Here is a 10,500-nt window from a genome sequence, read left to right as displayed (position 1 = left end):
GGCGAGAAGATTCCCTGCGACAGCCTGTTACTTGCTCAGTTCCTCCTCTGACCAGCTGATCCCTCTGCTGAGGGGGCCCGAGACCCACCGCCGGCGCCTCCGGAGGCCCCTCTGCCGGGCAGCAGGGCTGGGGCGTTGGCGAGGATGGAGCCGCCGCCTCCCGGGACGGCGCGAGCTGAGCCGCGGTGCCGAGAGGCCCAGGCTTGGCAGCGCGGGGCTGGGACAGGCGGCGGAGCTGACGCAGCGCGGCCCTGAGCGGGGAGAGGGTCCGGCTGCGGGCGCCCGCGCGCCCCACCCCGCGCTCCGCTGGACGCAGCGCCCGTCGCCGTCTGGCCCCGCGCTCGGGACTCCAGGAAGGCCGGCCCCGCGCTCGGGACCCCTGCCGGCAGAGCGCCCGAGCGGCGGGAGCGCGTCCGGGGCTGCGCGCGCGGGGAGGGCGGCGGCCGGTCCCTCGGGCCCGCGGAGCGGAGCCGCCGCGCGCGGCGGTGGCCGGTGCTGCGGCGCCCCCTGCCGGCCGCCGCGGGAGCGGTGCCAGAATCAGCGGCCCTCGCCCACTCGGCCCCCGGCACGGGCCCCAGCGAGGGCACGCCCCGGGACACGGGCCCCAGCGAGGGCACGCCCCGGGACACGGGCCCCAGCGAGGGCACGCCCCGGGACACGGGCCCCAGCGAGGGCACGCCCCGGGACACGGGCCCCAGCGAGGGCACGCCCCGGGACACGGGCCCCAGCGAGGGCACGCCCCGGGACACGGGCCCCAGCGAGGGCACGCCCCGGGACACGGGCCCCAGCGAGGGCACGCCCCGGGACACGGGCCCGCAGGCCGGCGCTCGGGCGCCCGCCACGCGCCCTGGCCCTCCCCCCCTCTCCGTCCAGGCTGCCCACCGCTGGCCGCCGACCCCTCCCCAGAGTGTCCCCGGTCTCCCTTGGGCGGGTCACAGAGGATGAGAGCGCCCAGGAAATCCTGAGATAAAGGGGGAAACTCTGGCCTCCCTGCTCCCTGGGTGAGCCTAGCCCCTGTGAATTTCAGAAAAATTTGCAGGAGGCCATAGAGCGCCTCTGTATTGAAAGTGGGAAGACAGTGTTGGGCTGGTAAGGGCCTTTTGGCTTCAGAACACACAGAAATCCACCGTGGTCCCTTCTCGAGCTGAGTGTGAAAAGCAAAACTCTCAACTTTTAGAAGAAAATGTGACAGAAGGCCTCCACGAGCTCTTAGCACCAAAGTCTTAAATGGCACCCCCCAGCAAAAGCCACAAAGGAGAAGATTGAGGGAAGCTCACTACCATTCAGATGAAAAACTGCCCTTTTATTAAATACAAAGTAACTGTTTATTCAAATGAACAAACAGTGGAAAGCTATCAGACCGCCTGGCACATGGTGTTTGCATTGTGTGTGACCAGCTAAGGGTAGAATCTGGGAGAAATGAAACACTCCCTTGAATCTATGACGCGGAGCAAACAGCTGGACAGAATGGACTCGAGCTCCCAAGAGGCTCCGGCTGGAGAGAAGACACCCCTCTGCCAGCCTGGGGACCTCTGCAGAGCCACAGTCAGCGACAGCTAAGGCTATGCAGCCAGCAGCGTGCAATGAGGGGGCACACCCGGCCCTCTCGGCCGGGATGGGAACGCTGAGAAGCGATTGTATCTGCAGCCCCATGACACCATCCCCAGGGGAAACCAGCACACCCAAGGTCAGCCAGGCTGGGGCGAGTTTACTGAAAATAACTGTAGGTTCCAACACGGGATGGGCAGGCGGAGGTTGCAATCAGGAGACAGAGCCCGTGACACACGTCGATACATCCCTAGTCATGGCATTTGGTGTTTAAAGTACCAGGCAGACACGTACAACAAGATCCACCTATATACAGCTTTTAAAACAGGTGAGGCAAGATCTGTATATAATTCATGATAGTGAAAGTCGCTCAGTCGTGTCCGACTCTGCGACCCATGTACGGTTCATGGGATTCTCCAGGCCAGAACGCTGGAGTGGGTAGCCATTTCCTTCCCCAACCCAGGGATCGAGCCCAGGTCTCCCGCACTGCAGGCAGATTCTTTACCAGCTGAGCCACGAGGGAAGCTCAGTGTATATAATTACGCCTGTGGTAATATGCAGAGACGTGTGTTGTGGGTGTAGCAACCCACTCTCGGCTCCAGGGAGGGCAGAAGGGAGTATGCCCGGTGGGGGGCGGTGTTGCGGTTCACAGGGGACTGTACCTTTTTCAGCAGAAATCTCAAGCAATGTGAAGGGCGGTAGAAATGTTAAGATTCAGCAAAGCTGGCGGTGGTTCCTGATGCTTGTTATCATTGCCTCTCTGTTCCCCCAAATGCTCACAGAGGTCACAGTAACTTTACGAGTCCCGGGTGAGAACGGCAAGTGCCCTGTCGCCACACCCCGAGCAGGGGTGCCCCGACACGGTGAACAAAGGTGAAGCTCAGCCCCAGAACTGGTTCCTCCTGGAGACGCCCCGATCTCCCAGAAGCCCTCGAGCGTGGTCGCCCAGGAGAAGCTAGGCAAGGGGTGTTTCAGGAAGACATGGGCCGGGGGCGGGGGCGGGGGCGGGGGTCTTTGATTTGTGTGTTTATTCCGCCGTGTTGGGTGGTGGTTGTGGCGTGCAGAATCTAGTCACACGCGTGGACGTTGCTGCTCCACGGCACGTGGGATCTTAACTCCCCGACCAGGAATGGAAACAAAAGTCTCCCGCATTGCACGGCAGGTTCTTAACCACTGGACCCCCAGGGTCGTCCCAGATCGGACTTTTTAAAAAGACCCCCTGGGGTTGTGCCCTCCAGCCGAGCTGCGGGAGGGTGTGGTCCCCGCCGATGCCTGCCGGCCACAGTCACAGCCCTGGGGCTCTGCTTTGTTCAGCCAGCCCCTCTGTACTGACTGGTTCCCTTGGCAGTTTGTCTCTGGGCCCAGGTTCAGGGAGTGCCCCACTCGGTCCTCACTGCGGGCGTCCGAGGTGGGGACAGTCCCGTCAGCCTCCCTTCCCGATGAGGAGACAGCCTGTCCCGGGGTGCGCGGGGCTCCAGGGGAGAGCAGACGGACCCGGCCCGTCTGACTCCTCGTGCCTGACATCTTAAGGCCTGGGTCAGGCTTAAGACCCTCCCTCCAAGGCCTGGCCTCCTGCCTCTCGGAAGGAGCCCCTCATTTACAAACGCTCACTGCGTCACGCGACGGGACGAGTGTCGCCCTGATGCAAATCCCCACCATCTAGTCGCGATCAGTCAGCGGGTGGTGGTGGGCCTGGACTCATCGGATTAGCAGAAGTGGTCAGCTGGAGGGATGGTGACCCAGGGGCTGGGGTCTTCCGTCCTTAAAAACGCGCTCCGGTGCTTCTCGGAAGAGGGTGTTTACAGGGCTCTCGTCTCCAGGGAGGTACAAGTGCAAACCGGAATGAGCCACGACCACCTGCCCACCAGCACCGCCGAAAGACCCCGTGGGGCACGGTACGGGCCACCCGGGGCTCCCTCACACAACTCGGGGGGGGCGCATATTGGCGAAGCTCTTTCAGGAAATCATTCCTAGGACCTTCTAAAGCTGGACTGACAGTTGTCTGTGCTCAGCAGTTCTCTGAAAGGCGGATCCCAAAAGAAACGCATACGCGTGGCCGGCGAAAGACAGGTTAGACTGTTGGTGGCCGCTGCATTCTCGGCTGGCACACATCAGAAACAGTTCACACATTCTCAACGAAAACCCACACGGGCAACAGAAGGGATAAATAAACTGTAGCCCCCTCGTACAGTGTGCTTACCACGCTGCACCGCAAATTGGCAAGAACCAGCCACACGGGACCACACAGCAGCGACAGAGAAGCCAGGGGCAAAATATTAAGACTGTGTCCACCAGCTCAGGCCAGAACACGGGCGTGGGTGGCCGTGCCCTCCTCCAGAGGGTCTTCCCGACCCAGGGGTCGAACCCGGGTCTCCTGCAAGCCGCAGGCAGACTCTTGCCTGTCCGAGCCACCAGGGAAGCCCCATGCAAAGTTTAAAGAAGCACAGATCAACCTACGGCCTAATAAACTAGAGACAAACTGAACCGGCAACCTTTGGGTGAGGGGCGGCGACTTCCAGGGGGTAGACCCTTGGCACGTTTCTTGATCTGGGCAGCAGCGGTGCCCAGAAGTGGCAGGCTCACTTGGTACAAGTTAACCAAGCGTTTGTGTACAACGTCGGCCTTTTTAACAGGTATGAAGGTGAGAAGTGGGAGTGAAGTCCCTCAGTCATGTCCGGCTCTTCGCAACCCCCCCAGGAGCCCCCCCAGGCTCCTCCGTCCACGGGGTTCTCCAGGCAAGAGTGCTGGAGTGGGTTGCCATTGCCTTCTCCAGAGGATCTTCCCGACCCAGGGATCGAACCTGGGTCTCCCACACTGTAGGCAGACGCTTTACCATCTGAGCCACCAGGAAGTCCCATTTAACAGGTATGTTGTATCTCAATAAAAGCATGGCGTGCTGTAAACTGTGATCGGCACAGCAGGTGCCCGTCGGGAGAAGGGCCCCTGGGCTGCCTCTGTGCCCATGGCGAGCTTACCTGCAGGCACCTGGGCCAGGTGCTTGAAAGCCGTGTAGAGGTTCTCCCGGCAGGCTGGCTGGGGGTCACTCAGCAAGAAGGACAGGGCTTGGATGACATTGTGCTCCAAAAAGCCCTCTCTGGGGAAGAAAAGTCAGATTTAGACATGGCCAAGGCATGAAATTAAAAGACGCTTGCTCCCTGGAAGGAAAGTTATGACCAACCTAGACAGCATATTAAAAAGCAGAGACATTACTTTTCCAACAAAGGCCCGTCTAGTCAAGGCTGTGGGTTTTCCAGGAGTCATGTATGGATGTGAGCTTTGGACTATAAAGAAAGCTGAGCACTGAAGAATTGATGCTTTTGAACTGTGGTGTTGGAGAAGACTCTAGAGAGTCCCATGGACTGCAAGGAGATCCAACCAGTCCATTCTGAAGGAGATCAGTCCTGGGTGTTCATTGGAAGGACTGATGCTGAGGCTGAAACTCCAATATTTTGGCCACTTCATGTGAAGAGCTGACACTGGAAAAGACCCTGATGCTGGGCCAGGTTGAAGGCAGGAGGAGAAGGGGACGACAGAGGATGAGATGGTTGGATGGCATCACCGACTCAGTGGACATGAGTTTGGGTAGACTCCGGGAGTTGGTGATGAACAGGGAGGCCTGGCGTGCTGCAGTCCATGGGTCAGAGTCGGACACGACTTAGCGACTGAGCTGAACTGAACTGAAGGCTGTGCCCGGAGAGGACCCAATAAGAACCTAGAGGCAGGGGGTCCGCACCCCCCCAACCCGCTGGAGCCTGAGCCCGGGCCGGCTGGGACAGACTGCATCCCTGCAGCCTCTGGGGAGAAGGCAGAGGCTGCGGTGGTCCTGGAATCGAGCCCGCCTGAGTTGTGGTGGAGGACTCCGGGCGACAGAAGCCAGAGGCCGACCTCCCTGAGCACTGGGCTGGGCTGACCGCGCTCTCTCCACCTGCCGGACACACATCTGTGCTCCATCTAGGCCCGTCCCTCCAAACCCACGTAAGCCTGTTGTGCTTGTCGTTATAATGACACGTTCATTAACTATCAGGTAAGCCCATTCGAGGGCTTCCCGGCAGCTCAGCGGCAAAGAACCCACGTGCAGTGCAGGAGTCAGAGGAGGCTCGGGCTCGATCCCTGGGTGGGGAAGATGGGGAGGTTCCCTGGAGGAGGGCATGGCACCCCACTCCAGGATTCTTGCCTGGAGAATCTCCTTGGACAGAGGAGCCTGTGGGCTACAGTCCATGGGGTCGCAAAGAGTCAGACACGGCTGAGGGGACTCAGCATGCTTGTGAGCTAATCCGATGAGAGAAGAGTTGTTAGTTTCTGGGTTTCTTTTTTTTTTAAACTTCCTTGTCAAAACAAAGTTGAATGCTTTGGAAATACGTAAAAATGAGCGTCTGAAACAGTAGGGAGATGACTGTAAAGATTCTAGAAGGGTCTGGCCTGCAGATTTCTTCATTAATGTCTGAGTTCTTGGTTAACTTTAAAGAAGCGAAGCTACTGATTCACGATGGTACAGGCGTGGTTTAAGCAGAAAAGATGACGGGAAACATGGTCTGCTGGGCACAGGGATTGGCGGCTGCCTAATTGTTCAGGGGTTTGGGCTTAAGATGAACTGTGTGGGGAATTCCCTGATGGTTCAGTGGTCGGGACCCCGAGCTTTCACTGCCGAGGGCACAGGTTTGATCTGTGGTGGTCGGGCTTCCCAGGTGGCTCAGCAGTAAAGAACCCACCTGCCAGGAGACGCGGGAGACGCGGGTTCGATCCCTGGGTCAGGAGGACCCCTTGGGGAAATGGCAACCCACCCCAGTGTTCTTGCTGGGAAATCCCACGGGCAGAGGAGCCTGGTGGGCTGCCGTCCACGGGGTCGCAGGAGTCAGACGCAGTGGAGTGTACACGTGGCGCTGCTGCTTCAGGGAACACAACTCACACGGCGGCAAACACAGACCAAGTGTTGAAGGGGATATGCGGTTTCTGTCCTGGCTTTTTTTTTTTTTTTTTAATTTAAAATTTAAATTTTTTTTTTAATTTTTTTTTTTAATTTAAAAATGTGGACCATTTTTAAAATCTTGGTTGGATTTGTTACGCTATGACTTGTGCTTTATGTCTCCGTTTTTTGGACACCAGGCACGTGTGATCTTCGCCGCCCAACCAGGGACCAGACCCCCGCCCACCGCATTGGAAGGTGAAGGCTGAAACGCTGGGCCACTGGAGAAGGCCCTCTTTCCCGGCTTTTCTCCCCCTTCTGGCTTTTTAACCGTTCCATTTGATTAGCCGCCTCACTGCTGGGCCCGGTCATGCCTGGTGAGGGTCTCCAGGCTGCGGTCGGGCCTAAGAGAGAGCTCGGTGTGGGGCCTGGCCCGGGTTGGCACACAGGAAGTGCCCAGCTGTGCTCTGCCTGAGGTCAGCCTCGTTCTGGGAGGAGGAGGTCACGGGGGTCCTCCAGGTGGCCGGGCCCTTCCCGGCACCCCGAGTGAGGTGTCCAGGCCTCTCCTCTCAGCGCCTCGGTGCCCACCCCGAGTCTCCCCGACGGTAAGTCAGCCCCATAAGCTGTAACTCCCCACAGTGACGGGGCCAGGCCCCCGCACCCATCCGCTCCCCTCGTGAGGGCGGCAGCTTCAGCGTGGGCAGGGGCCCGGGCGCGAGGCTCACCTGCCCACGTTGTGGGTAGCCATGACGCACAGCACCTCGGTGGTCTTGATGCGCACCAGGTCGTTGGTGTCCTTCAGCAAGGCTTTCAGGCTCTCCAGGCAGCCTGCGGGGCAGAGGGACCGATGAGTGTCCTCCAGGCTCAGAAACGGCTGACCCGGAAGTCGACGGGTGTGCCGATGTTGGGGTCAAGAGCACCAGGGCTCCACTGCTTGCGGGCGTGGGGACGCCGTGTGGGCGACCGAGTGCTTCAGAGTCACTGTCAGGGCCTCTGGACACCAGAAAGGCTCACCCCAGGGACCCTGTCTCCACACCGCCCCCCGACTTCTGTGCATGCCGCTCGCTGGTGCCGGCCCTCCTGGCCCTCCCCGGGGTTCAAAAGACCCCTTTTATTTGGAGAGACTGGAAGTCAGATTCCAATCTTGTCAGCCGTTGCATACCCTTGAAAGGGTTACACCGTGGCACGCCAGATCGAGCGCCTAGAAATCCTGCCTTTTTGTGGGGCGCCCCCTGGCCTCACAGTCCTTCTTGCTGAGACTCCGCTTGTTTTGTGCTGGGCTGAGGAGGCGCCTTCCCTCACCGGGCCAGTGCCACGAGGACTGAGACAAACACGGGCGTGCATACGCTCGTCGCGATCCCGGCCCGGAGTCGGGCTCATTAAATCACAGCCTTTATTGCCAAAGTTCCACCCAGCCTCTGAGGCCAGGTTGGGACCCCTGCTGCCCACTCTGGGATCAAACTGCTGCTGCTGCTGCTGAGTCGCTTTAGTCGTTTCCGATTCTGTGCAACCCCGTAGATGGCAGCCCCCCAGGCTCCCCCATCCCTGGGATTCTCCAGGCAAGAACACTGGAGTGGGTTGCCATTTCCTTCTCCAGTGCACGAAAGTGAAAAGTGAAAGTGAAGTCACTCAGTCGTGTCCCACTCTTCGAGACCCCATGGACTGCAGCCCACCAGGCTCCTCCGCCCATGGGATTTCCCAGGCAAGAGCACGGAGTGGGTGCCATCGCCTTCTCCAGGGATCAAACCCACGTCTCCTGCACTGGCAGCCGCCAGGGAAGCCCCATGTATGCGGGAAGCTAGGAATGTGGGAGAAAATGGACAGAGGTCCCCGCCTCCGCGTGGCTTCCGCAGGGCTCGCGCCCAACTTCTGTGACAGTCTTGTGAACGAGACAGATAAACAGGCCTCTTTGGAGAATGTGTGGCCACCGGGCTGAGTCCTGGCAAGAGGGGCTGATCACTGGTGGCATCCAGCTGAGGACCCACTGACTGGTTGGGAGGGCTGCTGTGAAGGGGCCAGGTCAGCTCCCCCCACCTACCCACCCCCCACCCTCCAGCTGCTCTGCGTCTGTCCCCCCAACCCCAGTCGTGGTCCCTTGGGCTGCGACACGCTCACCGATGCTAATGGCTGTGTAGACGTGCTCGGGGTCATGCATGAGGTCACACAGAGCCATGAGGGCTTTCTGCCTCGTCAGCAAGTCATCCGACTGCAGCTCCTCGTTCAGCTTGGGCAGCGCGCGGCAGCCGTAGGCAATGGCAGCCTGTGTGGGGTTGACGTTGGGGGGAAGGTACATGGAGATCTTGGCGTCCGCCATCGTCCCGCGCCTGCTCGGGGAGACTCTGGAGCTTTCAGAGCAATGCTCCAAGCAGACTGCTGGTTAAAAGAACCCAGACGTCATCGTCACTGCTACTGTGATCTGGCATTTTTTTTACTTCCATTTTACAGATGAGCAAACGGAGACTAGGAGCAGTGAAGGAATTTGTTCAAGGTCACAGCAGAGGTAAGTGGCAGCCCAGACCACAAACTTCAGTGTTCTCCCGATAACTATATAGATTGGGCCTCAGGACAAAGACATTGAAAAAAGGTAACTGGGTGGGGGTGGGGGGGCAGTGGATAAATTGGGAGATTGGCACTGACGTACACGCACCCCTATATAACTAATAAGGACGCGGCGGGTGGCACAGGGAAGTTTACTCGATGCTCTGTAATGACCTATATGAGAAAAGAATCTTAAAAAAGTGGATATGTGTATAACTGGTTCACTTTGCTGTACAGCAGACACGAACACAGCGTTGTAAATTGAGCATACTCCAATGAAAATGAATTTAAAAAAAGAAAAAGACACACTAAGTCAAACAAGCAAACACTGATTGAACAGCTCCATTTAGAGGTTATCTTGCGCCAGCAATACCTAATATGCAGCTCAGCTACCCCAGGAGGAGGCGGGGAGGTCTATGACCCGGGAGGAAACTGAGGTTTCAGGACAAGGAGCCTTGGAGGTCATGAGCTAGGCTAGGAGCCAATGTCCTAATCCAAGTCTGGGACATCCACCCATCAGGGACCCACAGTCGGATGCCTCCAGCACATCCACAGAGAAGGAATCAAGGGTAAAGTGTGACTTATTTTTTATTACACGCACACTTGGAGCAACTGTACGCAGTGTGGCTGAGTAGTTAAAAATGGGCTCCAGACCCAAGCCGACGGATGGCCCTTAACAAGCAGCTTGAAAGGGAGAGGATAGTATCCCCCCCCCCCCCCCACCCCCACCCAGAGTTGGCATATTCGCTGAGAATGGGGCGTAGCTCACCAGGGCATAGACGGTTTGGCTGACATTGTTATTACGCGGATGGTGGTTGTGACTGCGTTTCGTTGGCAGTGACAAGCACCAGCCCTGTGCGAATCCACCCCACTAAGAGAGGTGGTGAACTGGACCCTGGATTCCTGGCAGCAGGTAATTAGGGATGGAGGCGAGGAGGTGGGGATGGAAGAGGAGGTGGGACCCGGCCATTTGGGATCAGGGCTCCCCGGGCAGGAAACGCTGGGCGCCTGTCACCCTCCAAGGGGCACGGGCTCTCTTGATTGGGCCTGGGTGAGTCTGGGGGAGCCCCTGTCCCAGGGGCCCCCAATCTGCGGCCGCCGGCTCACCTGCCTCAGCGCGCGAGTTTCTGTAGCACTCGCCCGTTGCCAGGCAACCCGGTTGCCAGGCGACCCTGGGCGGCGTCCGCTGGGCAGCTTTCCGCACACCGGGCCGCCCACCGCGCAGGCGCGAAAGGCCCCAGGCCAGGGCTGGCTGTAAAGTGGGGTTGGTGCTGTTTTCCGGGGTTACTGTGGGGGAACAAAGGCGGGCTCAGCTTTGTTCGTAATGCAGAAGGGAAGACAAGTGACTGTGTGCGCCTTTCTCTGTACTGGGCACTTGGCACGCCTTTAATTCTCAGCGTAAGCCTGGGAGGTGATGCATTCTCTTATTTTACGGACAAGCATCTCAAAGAGGTTCTGCAGCTTTCCCGGGATCACAGAGGCCTGATCCCGGGACTGCTTAGCCCTAGCCT

At 58.8% G+C, this 10,500-nt stretch overlaps 1 protein-coding gene across 1 annotated transcript in view; it reads right to left on the bottom strand.

Moving 5' to 3' along the window:
* The window catches only part of RSPH14 (radial spoke head 14 homolog), a 48,362-nt gene extending 38,235 nt beyond the window's left edge, over positions 1 to 10,127 (bottom strand). The window contains exons 1-4 of the mRNA XM_027956863.2: positions 10,097 to 10,127; positions 8,567 to 8,824; positions 7,177 to 7,279; positions 4,524 to 4,642 (exon numbers count right to left, since the gene is read on the bottom strand). Coding sequence (XP_027812664.1) covers positions 4,524 to 4,642; positions 7,177 to 7,279; positions 8,567 to 8,765 — 421 coding nt within the window. The 5' untranslated portion in view covers positions 8,766 to 8,824; positions 10,097 to 10,127. The remainder of the gene's footprint in view (positions 1 to 4,523; positions 4,643 to 7,176; positions 7,280 to 8,566; positions 8,825 to 10,096) is intronic.
* Between the last annotated feature and the right edge of the window lie 373 nt (positions 10,128 to 10,500).

The sequence above is a fragment of the Ovis aries genome, chromosome 17 (assembly GCF_016772045.2).
Source record: "Ovis aries strain OAR_USU_Benz2616 breed Rambouillet chromosome 17, ARS-UI_Ramb_v3.0, whole genome shotgun sequence".
In the NCBI taxonomy this organism is placed as follows: domain Eukaryota; kingdom Metazoa; phylum Chordata; class Mammalia; order Artiodactyla; family Bovidae; genus Ovis; species Ovis aries.
The sequence above is the reverse complement of the archived record's forward strand: the minus strand, read 5'-3'. Positions and strand labels throughout refer to the sequence as shown.